Raw genomic sequence first — 19,419 nt, 5'->3', positions numbered from 1 at the left:
TGATTCTTTTCTAACTGCTTTCAGCCGAATGATTAATAGGAGAGGACTACCAGAGGAAATAATATCAGATAACGGCACTAACTTTGTGGCAGCAGATAAGGAACTCAAGGAGATGACATGCCAAATAGTAAACGATTCGAAGTTCACTTCTACAATGATTAAAAGAAAGATAAAGTGGTCTTTTAATCCTCCCCCAAGCCCCACACTTTGGAGGAGTCTTCGAAACGATGATTAAAGCAGCAAAGAGGGCAATCACGGCTATTCTGAGTAACTCAGACATTACTGATGAGGAATTGATGACGGCTTTTACGGAAGCGGAGGCCTTGATTAATTGCAGACCTTTGACTTATCAATCTGCTAATCCACATGACGATGTACCCCTTACACCGAATCATTTGTTACATGGTCAAATGGGGGGAACATTCGCTCCTGAAAGTACAAAAGAAGTAGCTTACCATCCACTGAGACGATGGAGAAGAATACAAGAACTTAGTAGACATTTTTGGCAATGATGGTTTCATGAATGGATACCAGGTCTGAGTCCGCGGAAGAAGTGGTTCGAGTTGCGGAACAATTTGAAAGTGGGTGATGTAGTTTTAATGATGACAACTGATAGTCCACGAGCTCACTGGCCTTTGGCAAGAGTTCTTGAAGTATACTTGGGCCAAGATGGGAATGTTCGCTCAGTTAAAGTTCAAGTAGCAGATAAGACCTTTGTTAGACCAATAGTTAAGCTTTGTCCACTAGAACTGGAATCAGCTAAATAAGAATATTGTACAGACAATTGAGAGATAATATACCTTCACCAAAAGATTGCTTAAAGAGAACGATTTACTACTGATATTACACTAACTCCTATATCATCATGTAGAACATGAGGAGGGGGAAATGGAATAAAGATAAAAAATAAACTTAGTTGTTGCGAAACAGTCAACATTGAAAGTGTAGATGTAAAGGTTGAATCTGGCAAGTTCTAGAACTTTCTTGAGAATTGTGTATAAATAGATAGTGTAGCATGTACATTTTGCTGGTGTTATTGTACTACTGGTGTGCTGTTGTTATTTTGCTGTTGCTGCTGTATTTTTTACTGCTGTTGATTAAAGAGATTCTTAATCAAATAGACTGTGTATAGTTTCTCTGGAAATAGATTTGGGCTCAGTATCGTGGTCTTTACAACACCTACTATTACTACCAGAACTTGATGATACAATAACTGGTAAAGATAGTGATCCAGTCAACACAACCAGTAGGTCATGTTCCCCTAATGTGATGTCTACTCTTAAGTTGGTCGCTGAAGAAGTCACTAATGATAGTAGATGCAGTTCGTTCTCCAATGAAGTTACTCCTCCCAGAGTCATAGTCAATAATCTAACAGCATCCTGGACACATGTTAGAGTTAAAAAACAACTTATGCGGCATCTTCATGTGTGTATGTCTGTAGGATAGAGAGAAAGTTGTTTTAAAAGACATCAACCTCAGAGTAGATCAGGTGAGGTGTTTAGTTGGTAGAGAGCCAAGTGAGATTATAAGATGATGATATAGTCAAACAAGTTACTGGCAGTAGTTGGTCCAGTGGGATCAGGAAAGGTGTGTTGTCTAGTTACTAGTTGAGAGGGTCACTCTAACCGACATTTATCATTACTTTACTACCATCATAGTCATCAGTACTGCAGTGCCTATTGAGAGAACTAGAAGCATTGGATGGGTCAGTAGACATTGAGGGTAGTGTATCTTATGCAAGTCAGGATCCATGGATACTTTCTGGAACAATTAAAGAAAATATTTTATTTGGACAAGATTATGATGAGGCTTGGTATAAGAGAGTAGTGGAGTGTTGTTGTCTTGTCAAGGTAAAAAGAAACCTATTCACACAATGCACACGTTCATGCAGGATACACAGGCATTGCCTTTACATCCTTAACAAATAATAATAATAATAATAATCTATGAGGGCACAAAAATAAACTGACATCTATTTAAGGACATTGATGAGATGCCATTTGGTGATGAGACTTTGATAGGAGAACGAGGAGTGAACCTTAGTGGTGGTCAGAAGGCTAGAGTGAACCTTGCCAGGTGTGTGTAGACCATGTGAGAAGCAGTGATGGTGTAATGTGTTGTGTGTAGGGCTGTGTACAGGGACAGTGACATCATGTTGTTGGATGATCCTCTGAGTGCAGTAGATGCTGCAGTGAGCAGATGCCTATTTGATGGGTATAGAATATTTAATGAATTGTAGATGTTATTGGTGTTATGATTATTAAGGTGTATATGTGGAGTGTTAGCTGATAAGTTGGTGATCTTAGTGACCCATCAGTTGCAATATGCTGAACATGCAGGTCATATTCTAGTACTGAGAGAGGTGAGCTATATACAAAGTGATTATAATGTTGTTATTTGCATGTTAAGTAGGGATGTGTACAAGGATATGGAAATTATGAGGAGTTAACATCAAGTGGTGTTGACCCTACTGAGCTATTTGATGATGTAGAGGATAATAAAAAATCAACTGATATAATAGTCCAAGAGGTTGTGGCAAACAAAAGCAATCATAAATTAATAGAAACAGAATATCAAAATGTTACTACGTGTCTGGGCCCTTTACATGAAGAGGAAATGAGAAACCCGCATACACCATCAATGAACTTTTGCGGTGATCGTGGTGCCAGCACTGATTCATAACCAAAGCAGAATACATCACTATATTCTGAGGCATCTGTACTATCCGATTGTGATGAAAGTGAGGTGTGTGTACATGGAGATGATGAGCAAACACGTGTGTACATGGAGATGATGAGCACACATGTGTGTGGTGTGTATGTATGGATAGTGTGTGTGTTTGTGTGTGTGCATGCACGTGTGCTTGTGTGGTGAGAGTTATACTATATGTAACTCCCTTCAGATTTTGTACCAGATATTTTGTTCTTGAGTGATGTACTGTATAGACATGTAATGTACTGTCACATGTGAGTGCCAAGGCTGAGTGAGGCCCTTTGTTTAACGACTGCATGTGACATGAATTCACTCTAGAATGTAGTGAATGTTGTACCAGAAGAGGAGAGAGCTCATGGAACTATCTCTAACAAAACTTACTTTAAGTACATCCAGGAGGGTGGAAACACACTGATAACCATTATTTTTATATTAATGTTCATCTTGGCTGAGGTAAGCAATTAATTTTACAATACTAGTTATGCATGTACATTGCTGGCAATAAAAATTACACATTTTTCATGGAAAATTACATATTTTTCACAGTGCAGTATTGTTGCTGCAGACTGGTGGCTATCGGAATGGTAATTCAACATCATAATTAGACAATATAATACTATTCAGTTCACAGGGCTAGCCAAGATGGTTCTTGTTCTCCACAAGTTGAAAACATATCATTTAATACATCTACGTACTTTTGACCTTACCACTCACCAAAGAATTGGAATATATGGTGGAATTATTGGAGGCGCTGTATTCATTGTAATGTTGCGAGCTACACTGGGATTTCTGATATGCCTTGCTGCAGCTCGTAACTTACACAACAAAATGTTTGGATCAATATTAAGGACACAAATGTTGTTTTTTACACCAATCCTGTTGGTAAGCATGTAAATTCCTAAGGACACAAAATTAATACTGACATCATATCCTGCAGGACGTGTTTTAAATAGATTTTCAGCTGACACAGGACTGCTAGATAGTGCACTACCTCACCTTTTCCTTCATTTCTTTACAGTAATAATTGTATTATTATATATTTATTACAGCTTCTGATGTTGTAGGCATTGTTGCGGATTTGTGCAATTGTAGTTGTTGCCTGTATCGCTAACTACTGGTTGATAATTCCTGCCAGTATTATCTTTGTAACAGTTTTGATATTTCGCTCTTTCTTCCTTCACACCTCACGAAATATACAAAGACTTGTAAGTAGACTCAGATCAGGTTGCATGAAAATGATCATTGTATATTTCTACACAGCTCGTAGTCCATTATATTCCCACATTTCTGCTACAATTCAAGGCTTGTCCACCATTAGAGCATTTAAAGAACAGATGAGTTTTGTCAATAGATTTCACTTCTACCAAAATGAGCACACCAAAGGATGGTACATGAAAATTGCTACCTCCCGATGGTTTGGAATCAGACTTGACCTAGTGGGATCAGTTTTCCTTACAATCGTGATTTTTAGCTCAATTCCCCTTGCAGACAGTAAGAAGTATTTGTTTCATTTAAATAATCGACACTTTTCTCTGCATTTGTAGCACTTGATCCAGCTTTAGTTGGTCTAGCAATGCTTTATGCAGCATTTCTGGTCGGCTTATTTCAACACTGTATACGTACCAGTGCTGAAGTAGAAAACTTGGTAACTGCATTTGTGTACACAAGTAAACAACAACATAACAATTCATGTAAATCCTTAGATGGCATCAGTGGAGAGAGTCATGGCTTATGGTAAACTAGAAAGTGAAGCAGAGCTGGAAACTATTCCACGTGACAAAGCTCCTCCTCTTGAATGGCCTGACAAAGGAGTGATTGAACTTCATAACACTAAATTTAAATACGCCACTGATTATCCCTACGCATTGAAGTCAATATCTTTTAGAATTGAATCATGTGAAAAGGTCGATAACTAATTACTATTAGACTGTGACAAGTTGTGTGTATACATTATATATTAGATTGGTATTGTGGGTAGAACTGGAGCTGGCAAGTCTTCATTGTTGTCAGCATTGTTCAGATTAGCAGAACCAGAAGGAGTGTTTGAAATTGATGGAATACAAATAACAGACATAAGACTACATGATCTTCGTAAAAAGATATCAATTATTCCACAGGTGATGTGTTGTGTATATTGCAGTGAGATTTAGACTAGTGTGTGTGTGATACAGGACCCAGTACTGTTCAGTGGAACTGTGAGGTATAACTTGGACCCATTCAATGAACTTGAAGATCACCAACTATGGGATGCATTGGAAGAGGTTTAATATAATATAGTAATTGTAGTTCATTACTACATTCAGGTACAACTGAAGGAGATAGTAAGCAATTTGAAGAATGGATTAGAATCACAAGCGTCTGAAGGTGGTTCTAACTTTAGTGTGGGTCAGAGACAGTTGATGTGTCTAGCAAGAGCACTATTGAAGAGGAACAAGATCCTTGTGATTGATGAAGCAACTGCAAATGTTGACCTAATGTAAGTTCACTAAGATGTTATGAGAAGTGAGAGCTGTATGATGGTGACATGTATTGAGTGCAGAACGGATGGTATAATTCAGGAGATGATCCGCAAGAAGTTCAACCATTGTACTATCCTTACTATTGCTCACCGACCGGAAACAATAATGGACTCTGATAGAGTACTGGTGGGTTAGGATGATAGTGAGTAATTATGTACGTAAATGTTGTTGATTTGTAGGTTTTATCTTCTGGTAAAGTGATAGAGTTTGATACACCATTCAACCTCCTACAGAAACAACAGTCAGTGTTTCATAGTATGGTAAAGAGAACTGGTCCGGCAAACTCAGAAAGACTTAAGGAAATTGCTGCAACTGTAGAACAATTAACTAGCTGTAATTGACAATACATTTTTAGAGTATAAACCCACTATATAGATTAATTTAATTGCCAAGCATCTTGGCACGAGGCAAGTAATGTTGCAGTTTTGAACTTTGTGTATATTATTTTTTTTATAGCTGTGTTTGTCTGCAATGCATGATGTAAGTGTTGTGGAATGAAATGGTGATGTCAATACATGACGGGTCTTTGGCTGTGTCTGAATAACTCAAAGGCAGTGGTATTTGTGGTGCTACAAGACTAAACCTCAAAAAAAAAAAGTTTGAACACCAGCCTACTTGTGCTTGTCAACTACGAAAGTGCAAAATGTATTTTAAAACATTCTTTTCAATTTGACTTGTGGGATGTATGATACTTCATCACAATAGCTTAAAGCACTTTGCTTTCCTGCTGCTGTACTTGACTAGAGACAGCTGTAGTGTGTACATTATGTTATGATGTCATTTTTGGCATTTCTTCTATGCATTACTCTGGTGCCAACTTTGGTGAGGCATACACAATACAGTGTGAGTCATTTTTTTATTGCATGAGTTGTAGGCATGTGGCTGCATGACTAGGGGTATAATAGGTAGGCAAAAAAGCATTGAGCATAATGCCAGCATAACATATAGAGGCACAATTTTTGTGCATTGGGTACCAAAAAAGCTGAAACACTCTGCTTGTGCGGCATGATGTAAACGAAATAGTGTAATAAAACTGGAAAACACAGTAAAAGCTCATGGTCTACAGTATTCCACTTTCTGGCACCTAGCGACATCTTCTGACATGTGGCACAGTACACGGCATGGTACCACATAAAACAGCAAGAGGTGAAGAAGCATTGAACAGGCTGAGAGTGTATGATGGCATCCCAGCTCCTTATGACAAGGTTAATATTAATTATTAGCCTTTTATAATTGGTGCAAATCTGTCTTTTGTTTCACAGCAAAAGAGAACGTCAGTTCTTAGCTTTCTCAAGCTGCAGCCAAAAAGAAAGGTGAGATTTGATCACGTTAAAATGGTTACCAATATAATTTGTCTACCAATAGTACTGCCTAGTTGCTTGTGAAGGGAAGAGAGGCTAAAGATCAATAGAACAGACACTGTATGTTGAAATATCCTAATAGAACATTCACAGGTGTATTAGATACTCCAATAGAGCAGCAAAGATATGATTTTCTAAGAGCATATTTGGGGCAAAATTGAGCATTTGAGAAACGTTATTGCTCAAAAACATAATAGGCAATTTCAAAAGTATAATAGGCTCAGGCAATGAGTTGTCTGAAGATGTGTTTTGCAAAGTTGATATAATTAAGTAGCTATTCACTGGTTCCGTGTCAGCTGCGATGATCTAGTTACATGTTATGTATAGATCAACAAGTCCTACATGTATAAATGAAGTTATTGAATCTACTATTCACAAAGCACTGGGCCAGTTGACTCAAAGTTTTCACTGACACAGCAAGCCAAATCTTCTATATAGCTACATTGTCCACACATCATGATCATCTAGATTCATTCCGTCTCACCAAGCCACTGCAGCTGTAGGACCAGCCGCCATACCAGATTGCATGTACTTATTTCTACAGGTCTAGTGAATTGACAGTGATTATGTACATGATAAAGTACACATTAATTTTTGGCTCAATAACATGTGATGTATACTCACCTGCACATTAATCAGCTGTTGTGCAGTGGAAAATTTTGCAAGCCCTATACTGAACCATTTGATTGCATGCTTACCAGTGGTGGATGCCATACATATGCCTCCCATGCAGGAATTAAAATGTACTAAAAGACTGAATTAGGTGACATTTCAGTCACTAAAACCCCATATAGGCTGAAATTGTGCGGGACCTGTTAAAGAGGGGATGCCTACAGGCCTGCAACTGAAAAGTTGTCATTGTACTTAACATGAAATGGCTTTAAAACCCAGTAACGGCAGTTACAGTTGTGTTACAAGGTTGCAGAATTTGCAAAATTAGTTTATCCACATATAGTCTGTGAAAGGTGCTTGGTTGCTTTATTAGAATGATTGAGCAATTGAAATGCAGCATGTCTGGTCCACAGACTAAGTTTGCTGGAAAATTGAAATTATTCAGCCTATTATGCTAGTATGCTTTCAGGCACCTATTACTATGCTGGTCCCTAGCACCTAGCTGTGAGAGCTATAAGCATGCACTTGTAATCTTTATTAGTATAATGATTGTAAAACCTCACGAGTATAAAATGCAACAAGAGTACAAAGTTAATCAAAATTAACTTTTTGTACACTTATAATCTTCAGCCAATAAGCGCCGCATGGAAGGTAGGGTCTGGCCACGCAAGACTATGAATGTATAGCATAGCTATATAATTTTTGTCCATTATGTGGATGGTAGATATTTAGGGCCTCAGTAATGTGTGTAGTGGGTCCTGTGTGCTTAGATGTATGAACTTAAACTCTGCTGACACTGCACTACTATAATTATAGTCTCATATATATGTTGCTGCTATTGTTGCAGCCATGCTATATACATCTGATTTATTAAACAACGATTCCATTCCCTCATTTCATTTTTATTTTCTAGGATTGCTCTTGCCACATCACCCAAGGTACCAACTGGCTGTAAAGTGCTAGGCATGAAGTTGGCTCACCAATAACTGAACAGTTATTTAACAGCTCCACAACTGTCAATGATAACCTTGCAAGCACATTATACAGCTAGCTTCAGTGAGAAAAAGTTACCGGCCAGACTGTGCAGGTGATTCATCCCTATACCCACTTGCCTCCAGCATCATTGCTGTTGCTATTAATCACGTGCACAAACACTTTGATGCTCAGCAAAGGCAGCTTTCACTATACTTCATAGTAACAGAGAGCTACAGATTAGGAGCATTTTCTTTAATACAGAATCTTTAATAAAGAAATGACCTCCCATCCATGTAATTAAGTCGCTAATTTGTAAATAAGAAACAAATTTGCCTTCCATTTTCTCAGCTAACATGAAGTTTTAATTTCTCTCCAAGGGGGCATGAAGCCCCCCTGGGTATGCCCTTGATTAAGCCCACCTCTGATGGAATAACTGTTTTCAGAAGCTATAGTTTCAGAAAGTCCTGTCAAAACCACAAACAATTGTGATCCTGCACTTACAGCAGGTACCAATGCTATAGTACTCTGATAAAGCAGTCAAGCAATTAACTACTATAATAGAACCGTTTGAAAATAGCTCAGTGGGACCCCTTTTCAAAATTCCTGTGTACGCCCCTGCCTATAGACGCAATTAGTTAAGCCATCCAGGTTTTTAAATTATTTATTTATTAAGGCTTTTCAGCACAAGTGCTGAAGGTCTGTAGGACACCTGGTCCTACAGCCTGTCCAAAGTTATTATTATTATTTATCTAATTTGTCAAAATGACAGGGTGGTACCAAAAGGCATAGCCTGTACAAGGGTGCTTCCCTAAACACATACATTACAAAAATAACACTACAAGGACAAAGAATAACAACACAAAAGTACACTACAAAGAAAAGAAACAGAAAGTGTGTTTGAAAAGGTGAAGAAAGGAGAAAAAATCCATGATGGAACTTGGGTAGCCTCAAACCTGGAGCCATCCCATTAATGCTCGGACGCTTACAGGAGTTTGCCAGGCGGTCAGGATGTTTTCTCCTTGTCAATTTCATGTATATGTATAGGAACTCTAGGGAGTGACTTATTATCTCAAAGTACCCCATGTGGAACCAAATGGATATTAGTTCAAGACAATACAGCACAAGTGCTGTAATTCTGTAGGACACCTGGTCCTACAGCCTGTCCAAAGTTGTTACAGAAAGTGTTTGAAAAGGTGGAGAAAGGAGAAAAATAAATCTATGACTGGACCTGGGTAGCCTCGAACCTGCAGCCATCCGGTTAACGCTCAAACGCTTACAGTCTGGAGCAGCCACCCCTTCACTTGCAGGAAGGGTCTGGTAACTCATCTCTAGCATACAGCACTGACTTGCCAAAAACTGGTGCGTCCAATCATATTGCTTGCCTGCTCATTTAGTCAGATGTGAATATCTGTTTTGGTTAATTTAACATGCGGCAAACTATGGCTTCTGTCTCACTTTCCCAGAGTCTTGTACAGAAAGGCTATGAATATCATATAATGATGCAATCTATTAATCACACACAACTACCTCTCTACCAGTAATTGCATTCCACTCCGAAAGGTGCATAATGCTATCCTTCCTACTGGGGCGGCCGCGCTAGACTAGTCTCTGCTTATACATTGATGCATGCATGAAAAATGGAACTCCTTATGAATGAATAGGCACCAATGACCATGAACTTGCTATAGACTGCCACAATGAACTGACTAGATAGGTGTGGGATAATACCGAGGATAATACGTCAGTGTACGTGCAATCTGACACACTATCAACTCACCAGGCACCAGTGGGACTATTAACCTTAGTTACTTCATAGATAATATATACCTTAAGGTGCATAAATTTAACGCATACTAAATTTAGCGATTTCATGTACTTGTGGATTTAGCGAGTACTAAATTTAGCGATTTTTTGATGACTATATTTTTAAAAATTCAATTATAAATGAATGTCGTTTATAATGACATGTGTAATCAGTCAAATGTTCATTGTAGGTAAGTGAGACAACGTTTCTACCGATAAACAGTTTCAAAAGGATCTTCTGGAGGAGGAATGTGCGATCCAACAAAAAGATCGAAAACGCCTGCTTTCTTCCAACCATTTATGATTATTTGTTGACCTCTTTCAGTTGTAAAGTGGTTATACATCTCAATAAGCCATTGTGCATGCAAGGGTTTTATCTTGCTTAAGCGCAAATCAACTTCAACATCATTTAAAGCAGCACCATTGTCAAGCTGATTCTTGACTTCCCTGCTGTAGTAAGTTACAAACTTCTTCCTCATAAATTTCTTTACTGATCCATTGACTGTGAGGTCTAGAGGCTGGAAAAAATGTGTCATGTTAGCAGGCACTGGCACGAGTTCAATGTCTTTAGCCTCAAGCTCTGCTTTAACAGCAGGTGTCATTTGACCTTTAAAGACATCCCAAATCACCATTGCCTTTTGTGTTTCAGGTAATTTCAACTCAGCTCTTTTATTGATGACATATGGATTGATCACTTCTCGTATTAGTTTTAGTGTTTCTTCTTCATTTGACCAATGGGAGGGGTTCTGTGACAGGCAAAATCCACGAGGAAAACGGACATCACGTGGTTGACTTGCTTTAGTTTTCCCAGCATAGATGATTTGAAAAGGTAAAAAGGAACCAGCTAATGTTACTACTAAAGTTAAGGTTATGTTTCTTTTATCATTTAAACCTTTGACAGGCACATTTTTACTTGCACGCTGAGCCATTGTTTTCCTTCCAACTGAAACATATGATGAAGGGGTTTGGTCTGCATTTATCACTAGTTCTGGTGGAATTCTGTATTTGACTCTTTTGTCATTAATATCTGTAAGGTATTCTCTTTCACATTCACTGTACAGACCTTTTGGTACAGGCGGACGTGCTGTGGTACCGATTCGCCGACTGTATCCCATTCTGCGGTACACAGACTGTACCCATGTGCGAGGCATTTTAAATTTTGCAAGATGTGGTAGACTTGACGGATTACTCTCAATGAGTGCTGTAGCTGTTGCTCTTACAACATGAATATCAACAACAGAGCCTTTTGCCCGAAAAGCTTTCAGCAGTTTTATCAATTTTGCATCAAAATCCAATAGAATAGGTGGTCGTCCTTGAGGTTGGCATTGAATTTTACAAACTGGTTCAGGGTTTGGTTTTTCCAATTCTGACTCGACTGCTTCTTTGTAGGCCTTCTTAAAATTTCGCACTGTACTTTCAGTCAAGGTTGGGTACTTTTTTAAAAACTGCTTTCGGGCCCGTTCATTCCCATTCTCCACGGCATACTTTCCTATCTTGGCTCGATCTTCGTCTGAGTATTTCAAATAAGTCCCTCGTGTACATCTCTGTTTCTTTTTCTGGCTACTCAAAATCTCACTTGTGTTGTTTACAACAGCTTCGTACTCGACTTCGCCAACCCCAATTCTCTTAGCCTCTTCTAAAGAAGGCATTCCATCAGGCATAGGTTTCTCTTGGGAACTGGAACTCTCATCAGGCCTAATCCGTTTGAATCCGAAACGGTAAAGAGCCATATCACATGTACAAGGTGAACTTGCGCCTGTAAAATCCTGTAAAACCAGTTAATGCAGGTAGGTAGCACCTGAAATCGATCAGACCACGTCGGGATCACGTGTATCCACAGATGGCTGGCGTTGCATCTAGCCCTATGTTTTTGCAGTTTAGTTTTCTTTGTGGACTGAGAGGATATCATGAATACAAGTTATTTTGGGCCCCAACTTTACATGAAATACTGCCAGCACGCCCAGAAGTTGGTAACCGTTTTGATCGTTTTGCAGTAGCAGGATACAGACGATTTGGCGCAATTGAACGAGTTGTTGGACACTTACCACGAGAAATATCTCGCTTTATGTATTTCATAATCGTACATGGAGCCACAGTAACTTGTAAAGTGACTGATGTTCATCATCGAAGATCACCTCTGATTCAGGGTGGTCTTGAAATACCCATCGAAGTAACTGTCAGCATGGAAACGAATGATCAAAATAAGCAAGCATTAGAGCTGTGCAGGAAATCCGTGCAGATGAAGTATGCAGAACCAGTAAATGGTGAATACGAAGATTTCACAGACCGAATCTTGCAGGCACTTCATAACGCTTATGATTTGCTGGATGAATCAGAAGATGATGAATCTGAAGAAGATGATGATGACTATGCTGAAGATCCAACTACAGGAAATACATAACCATGATTATAACAGTGTTTTTAATTTAACGGATATTTAATTTAGCGAAAATATCAAAATCGCTAAAATCGCTAAATTTATGCACCTTAAGGTACCTTACCCGGGATTGGAAACGGAGGCAATCAACACCTATCAACAAGTTCACTCAGCGTTGTAGTATCGCGAGTTTAGTGTAACGTAATTCCGTAATTCAGTCCGTGTTTTATAAAATGGTGAATGCTGGAACTCGTGCTAGAAAGAAGAGCTCGAAGCAGAAGAGCGGAGAATCCGATGGAAATGACGATGCTGGTTCGTTGTCATTATAGCTAACAATAAACAACCAGCGCTGGTAGCAAAATTTGGGCATTTTTACAGCTTAAACATTCAATCACTGATGTGCCTGGCCTGGCCTTGTTTGTGTGCAAGTTATGTTGATGTAGCCATTCATTAGCTATACCCATAGATAATATATACCTTACTATGCTATACCATACCTGTCTTTTTCTTTCAATGCAGGTCCCAAAGCAAAAGATGATTTTGTGGAAGCACTCAGAAGCATATTGAATGATGATTCATTTAAAATAATGTCCTCAGAAGCAATTGAAGCAAGAAAAGCGGCACAGATTCTGTTGGACTGGTGTCTTGATGCTGCCAACAATAACTGTTTTACAACATTTGTTTTGAAATTGTCAGAAGACCTGAAACAGGCAATGAGCTCTTGTAAAAAGAAATCATGCAATCGTGAGAAACTTTGGAGAAACTTTTTTCTGTTGCGCTCTTCAGAGAAATTTCGAGAGGACTGGGTAAATTTTTTGGACTCTGCTAATGTGGCTGCTACACCTATCCTGTATCAGCATTTAACTGATATTTTGTTCAGGGGATACATTGGTGATCATGTGACAGGGTGTACAGCTGAAACCAAGGTTGATCCAGCACCAGCTGTAACAAAACGCGAAGGCAATGCTCTTCGTTATGCTGCCGGCTATGTTTGTAGACATTTACGTAAGAAAATCGAACGCAGTAAACATGAGCTTAAGGAAGAGATGGTATTGTGCCTGATGACTTTAACAAAGGACACACCCGAAGAACATAGTGAATGTGGCAGTTCTGAAGAATGGACATTAGCACTAGATAGAGGTGGGCTATGGTATGTTAAAGAAACAACATTTATATTGTTTATTGCAATAGAAGAAGTGAGAGAATGCCTAAAAATGTTACTTGGTAGCAACCCAGCAGCTGGAAAAAAAGAGGAGATTGTTGAAAAAGTTACCTCCAGTGATGATGTTGAATTTTATTGGTTGATTTCCACTGCAGATTTCAAGATTGGTGAGAAGGAGGTACATAGTGCACTTCTTAAGGAAATAGTGCAGCTTTATGTGACTATCCGTGGATTTTCATATGCGAGCTTTTGGATGGAGAAATTTAAGCAGTCAGCAAAAAAGAGTACACAGCGGTCAAAAAGCTTACGTAGAGACTTGTATGATAGCAGCTTATAGTATATTATATTATTAACATTTGCAATGCTATGCATAACACAACTTTATTTTGTGATTACCCAAAATAACCCAGTTGGAATATTCTCAATTCTGCATTTTGGATTGTATCAATCCACCCTGTAAAAGGAATGATTTAGCTAAGCATCTGCACACACTGTGTCACTATACCTGAAGGAATGCCATTACACTGTTTCAGTCTACTGTGCAAAATATCCAAAGACCTGACTGGTGCATCAACAAAGGCAGAGACACTTGAAATGACAGTGGCAGAGACACCTTCAGCACTGACACATCTCTCAAAGGAATTGAAACTGGTAGCCTCTTAGGTTTAGGCTGCCAGTGTTTGTTACTATGAAGTCTAAGCTTTCTGTGACCTCTCCTATCATTCATCTGCAAAAAAATCCAGTGCAAACTATAGCTAGCTATATATGCATAATAATAAAGCAACAGTTCTGAAAAGGAAATACTTGCATTCACTTGAAGATTCAAGGATTTCGCCTACATCAGTACAAGTCAGCAGCCTTGAAACTATCCTATTTTGTTTGTATACATATGAATTACAGGAAATACTTAAGAAAGAAAGTTAGTAGCCTTTAGAAAATGACCTGTAGGCCTCAAAACTTAATACCTCAAAATCGCTTGTTTCGCAGTTGCGCTGCAATTTGATGGCATAAACGGTAAAACTAAGGGTTTTAAGTTGCATGATTTTGTCCGCTAATGTCTCAGCTTTCAAACAGTGTAGTTTACATCGAAAAATGTCGCTCCCACACTGCTCTACGAACCCCAAAAGTCGAAGGTACGACTAAAAAGCCATTTTTTGCATAAACCGCGTCAAAACACTATTTGTTCAAAATTTTGACGATTGTATGCAAGTAATACAACAGTATTGTTCTTACCACCACGGTAAATCCTCTTCATGTTCACAACTAGTAGCTTATCTACCCGTTCTTTTCCTTTCTTCCATCGGCGAGGTGAAACCTTACATATCAAAGCGAAAGTGTTAATTATTACAATGCTGACGGCTCGCGATTTTTGTATTGAAGTGTGCGGTCCGGTTTCCAATCCCGGGTAAGGTATATATTATCTATGGTTACTTCAACAAAGCATTGGATTTGAATAACATTAGCGAACAGGCACGCAGCGACGACGGCAACAGTTTTCTTTGTTTAGCCTTCGGTTTAGCCCTCGGTTTAGCCCTCGGTTTAGCCATAGCCATAGATCCGAAAGCGCGAAAATTTTGGGGTGTAGACTGGTCATCACGTGATATCCTGCCACTAATTTGACACTTCCTCTCCGATGCTCATGGTTCGCTACAGGATACTGTGTAAGAGCTGATCGTGTGTGAACTGCAGTAGCTCGCTAAAGACTAATCGATGTCTACGATGGATGCGTTGTCAACTGAGGCAGAAGAAGAGGACGGGACCTTCGTAAAGACGGTGAGGTTGATACGTACCACTCGATCCGTGCATTTTACACCCTATCACTCACTCTCACACGTAGTATATGTTTCTTTCATCTTAAAAATGTACGTGTGTTTTGCTTGGAAACTTGGATCTTGTTTAATTAGAACCAGATTGGGTGGTCTCTTTGGGTTTGATAATTGTGTATAGCGTGGATTTGGTGGTTAGGATAACGTTCTGTTTACTGCCCCACTTTGATTTCCTGGTTAAGAAGCTCACGGTATGACTTTGAGTCTTGTTGTATATGTTTTGATGTGCTCAACAATGTGATCACAGTCAGTATGGTGATGCCTGCTGCTCTAGTGCATGACCTGTGTTATACAAAGTGGCTATTTTAATCAACTAAATACTAGAGTGGACAGTTTTAAATTTTCCTTCTTCCCTTCAGTGATTAAACTATGGAATAATCTACCCCAGAACATTGTTAACGCTCCCACATACACTGAGTTTTATAATGATTTGGACACTTTTATAATTACACCTGTGCATTATAATCATACATGATTCCTGCACAGTACACAATATTAAAAAAGAAAAAAAAATGCAGTTCACCGTTATATCTCACATTTAAGGAGTTTCAATTTGACAGGTGACCTTTCTGCAAACTATGTAATGTTATCCACAAGTGGTCAGGCATAATTAATTTTTAGTTTGCTATTGACAGCACAAAAATTTTAGTGTGTTGTATTGAAGCGGTCTCATTGAGGTGTTTGATGTTGCAAGTATGTATACTTTGACCACAGTATAAGTTTCTTGTGACTTTATGGTATAGTGAAACCTCACTTAGCAGCCACTTCTCTATCATTTCATTAAAGTAGCCATGCTAGATACTGTACGTACATACGTTCATAACCTCCACCTGACCATGTTAAGTAGATTCTAAACATAGCTAAGGTGTACGTACTTAAAGACCATCTCATAAAGCTATAATTTTTCATCCCAAGGATAACGTTTACGGACTCTGCCTTCCTGTGTTCACCCTCCAGTGCTTAACTGATACAGTCAATGCAAGTAATCATTAGCCAAGAGTTCATAATATTTGTATTAGTCTAATTTGATATAAGTGTACTGCACATAATTTCTTGTTCTTATCATTCGCTCCTACTGTATAATCAAGATGTGATTAAGTTATAATCAAGTTGTGATCATGATGTTATTTAGGAGGACTTGATCACAGTGATGAACACTGACCACAGTGATCCACAATATCGAGGCTTCCTAGCTGGTGAGGGATTTGGTAGTTCATCATGCCATCTTGAACCTCACCCTACTGACAATGTGAGTGAAATGATAACACAACCCATACATACACAAGTACATTCGCATGTATTCACACACACTATCATGAATACACATATACATCAAATAGCATATTCCTGATGAAGTGTCGTGTTTTATTTATTGATTATTAATGCTTTACAGCACAAGTGCTGAAGGTCTGTAGGACACTTGATTATGTTGTATTTGTGTACCTATTTCATCCAGCAGTCACCATAAATCAACTATCAAACACACTAGTTGTATGGGCAAGTTTTTAGTGAGTTCAGAGTGAACTCGGGTTGGAGGGTTAACCCTAGCACACCTCGAACCCACAAAAACACGAACAGTGAAAGACATCATTTTGCACGACAGGCAAACCTCAGTAAGCATTAATTTAGTTTAGCTTAGTTTCTTCTTCATCACTGTTGCTGTCATGCATAGAAGTTTCTTCAGTTTCACATTTATAAGGAAGAGAGGTGGATAGCTGGTAGTAGTGTAGCACAGTGGTAACCATGCTGGATCCACACTCGTGGGTCCCTTAATGTTGGAATGTCTGACTTTAACATTTGTTTCTTTCTTGTTTACCACTTTTTGTCTAAGTTTTATTTTTAATTGTGTTACTGCTGTACGAATATCCACTGTGAATAGTATTCAACCTGTTTATACTCTGACATATCGAAAGTGATATTGACACTGTATATTGTGTAGTGTACATGTGCCTGTATGTGTGTTAGTAATAATAATTGTAGTAGTTTACTGTTGTCCCATACTAGACTACAAGTGTACGCATGTAATATATGTACAAGTTAAATCCTCAAAAATATTTTACTGCGAATAATTGTTTCAAAATCTTTTCAATGATATGCTTGATAATACATTCATGACCAATTAAAGTCATCGTCATAAAACTACATATTCTTTTCCAAATGGAGCCAAACCACGCATGTCTGTTCTTTACACATTCACCGTCATCCCTAACCATCTGGTTGGGTGAAGTGCTATATGTCTCTTGAAAAAGAATCCACTTTTCTTTTTAGCTGTTTTCTCAGAACTCAGCTCAACATGTACAAGAGTTTTTTTTACGTGTATTGTAGAAATTTTAGGAACAGGATTCCGTGCATGTTATTGTAGAACAAGTTGATGATGATGGTAAAAATACCATCCTGAGTAAATTCAGTCTGTAACTGGAGCTGTGTATGATATGAGTAGTATAAAAAATGATTTGTCTTAGCTTAATACACATACTGTAGGTAGCTATGATAGAATATCTGCAATGATGAAATGTGATTGCTGTGTTAGTGTGGGGATATCCTCTGCTGTCACGTTGTGTCATTGAAAATACATGTCATGCAGTACCTCAACTATATTATTCACACATACATTATAATTATTTAGCCAATAACCTAACTATTCACTACATGATCACATGATCACATTTAGAATGTTGCTAACGACTTGTGGAAGTGTACATTTCAACTGGAGCAGTCCATGTCTGTACATGCCTTATATGGCAGAGGAAGGGAGCAGGTGAGTATGAACTATTATTATGGAATATTGTACAAATCCTTGAAATAGGTTAGGTAATCCTAAGGCTGCAGTACATGTTGCTGTCAGACCTTCAGTACTGGTCACTGTAAAGCGCTAATAACAATAACAAATGGACATCATTCAAACCTGGCACCATGTGGCCTCAGTAATCTTATTGACAAGTCCATGGCTTTGTTTGAGACCTATTTGATGTGGTCTTATTAATGAGGTCAAAAAGTATGCCTTAGTTTTTGGTTGGGACCTACTTGATATGGATGCCTTTTCTACTACACTGTTAATCATCACTGAATTATTGTGATAGTGTTAATGTGTTTAGTAATAAATAAGGTCAGAGGTGTTGACAAGTGTGATTTGTGTAGGTGGAGGCAACCACTGGAAGAAGAATTGTTCTTTATGGACATGCCGTACTGTTGAGACATGTTCCAACTGATAAGGTGCACATGTGTGTGTCTTGTGTACATGCATGTATGTGTGGTGTATGTATGGGATCTGCCCAGTTAGTATCAATACATACAGTAGTTATAGTACGTTCGCGTTGAGCTGAATCCTCAAAAACATTTAATAACTCATGGATGCAATTACACACAATCTTGAAATTTGGCTCATTTGTAGTACTGCTTGACCCGCTAAAAATATTTCAAAATCTTGTTGTTCAAATGTTTGACATAATATTTATGGCCAATCAAAGTTTTCACAATACATTTCCTATGGAGAAGCCATATAAGTACAGTGTCCATTAGAGCCCTTTCCCGAACTTGTAATGGAGCCAAACTGTACGTGTCTGTTGTTGACAACTTTGCTGTTACCAATAATCATCTGGTTGGCAGAAATGTTAACTCTGTTGAGGAAAAATCCACTTTTAATTTTTAACTGTTTTTCAGGGTTCAGCTCAACGTGAACATACTATAGTCTGGTGAGCTAATGTTATCTTGCAATTGAGAGGCTAATGCCAACTGTGAGTGATGTTCAGATAATTAGGCTTTTGGTGCCCACACCTTCTAGATATGCATTGGTACAGTTTCCTGTATGGTGTTAGTCATGATCATGTCCCAGAGAACTGACTACCGTACACAAGGAAATTTTGACGTCAAAAAAATTTGACGAATTTGACGAATCGGTTTAATTCGTCAAATTTAAATTCGTCAAATGTTTATAAGTGCCCTTAAAAAGTACAGGTTTTGCAATTTCTTGATTTTTGTCAACATTTTATTCGTCAAATCTGTTGAAGTCTGAATTCGTCAAAGTTTTATGACGTCAAAATTTCCTTGCGTACGGTATTACCCCCGTCCAGTG

At 38.4% G+C, this 19,419-nt stretch overlaps 3 protein-coding genes and 1 long non-coding RNA gene across 7 annotated transcripts in view; 3 read left to right on the top strand and 1 right to left on the bottom strand.

Annotated features, from left to right (window-relative positions):
- The first annotated feature begins 227 nt into the window (after nt 1–227).
- Nucleotides 228–5,748, top strand: LOC136266580 (ATP-binding cassette sub-family C member 4-like). Its single transcript, XM_066061582.1, has 19 exons — nt 228–492; nt 1,148–1,389; nt 1,442–1,489; nt 1,543–1,587; nt 1,659–1,850; nt 1,982–2,076; nt 2,128–2,214; nt 2,266–2,362; nt 2,413–2,679; nt 3,031–3,165; nt 3,777–3,846; nt 3,973–4,203; nt 4,257–4,357; nt 4,416–4,616; nt 4,674–4,829; nt 4,884–4,973; nt 5,016–5,188; nt 5,252–5,357; nt 5,411–5,748. Exons 1-19 carry the CDS (start codon nt 228–230, stop codon nt 5,570–5,572), a joined length of 2,763 nt encoding a protein of 920 aa, XP_065917654.1. The 3' UTR covers nt 5,573–5,748.
- Nucleotides 5,749–12,577: 6,829 nt separating this feature from the next.
- On the top strand, nt 12,578–13,928 carry LOC136266711 (uncharacterized). 3 transcript variants are annotated; one of them, XM_066061717.1, is made up of 3 exons: nt 12,578–12,671; nt 12,879–13,499; nt 13,554–13,928. In XM_066061717.1, exons 1-3 carry the CDS (start codon nt 12,593–12,595, stop codon nt 13,856–13,858), a joined length of 1,005 nt encoding a protein of 334 aa, XP_065917789.1. In that variant the 5' UTR covers nt 12,578–12,592; the 3' UTR covers nt 13,859–13,928. The 3 variants fall into 3 exon arrangements, with proteins under 3 accessions (XP_065917789.1, XP_065917788.1, XP_065917787.1); XM_066061716.1 differs by having other exon boundaries at nt 13,551–13,928; XM_066061715.1 differs by having other exon boundaries at nt 12,879–13,928.
- LOC136266712 (uncharacterized) lies at nt 13,848–15,059 on the bottom strand. Its single transcript, XR_010706240.1, has 3 exons — nt 14,755–15,059; nt 14,027–14,248; nt 13,848–13,975 (listed from the first exon to the last, which is right to left on the bottom strand). It is a non-coding gene; the product is annotated as an uncharacterized lncRNA (long non-coding RNA).
- A 60-nt stretch (nt 15,060–15,119) lies between these two features.
- Nucleotides 15,120–19,419, top strand: part of LOC136265599 (ryanodine receptor 2-like) — a 49,853-nt gene continuing 45,553 nt past the window's right edge. For both annotated transcript variants that reach the window (XM_066060474.1, XM_066060473.1), the window contains exons 1-4: nt 15,120–15,294; nt 16,480–16,596; nt 18,019–18,105; nt 18,486–18,560. In XM_066060474.1, coding sequence (XP_065916546.1) covers nt 15,232–15,294; nt 16,480–16,596; nt 18,019–18,105; nt 18,486–18,560 — 342 coding nt within the window. In that variant the 5' untranslated portion in view covers nt 15,120–15,231. The remainder of the gene's footprint in view (nt 15,295–16,479; nt 16,597–18,018; nt 18,106–18,485; nt 18,561–19,419) is intronic.

This window comes from Dysidea avara, chromosome 9, assembly GCF_963678975.1.
Source record: "Dysidea avara chromosome 9, odDysAvar1.4, whole genome shotgun sequence".
NCBI lineage: Eukaryota > Metazoa > Porifera > Demospongiae > Dictyoceratida > Dysideidae > Dysidea > Dysidea avara.
The sequence above is the reverse complement of the archived record's forward strand: the minus strand, read 5'-3'. Positions and strand labels throughout refer to the sequence as shown.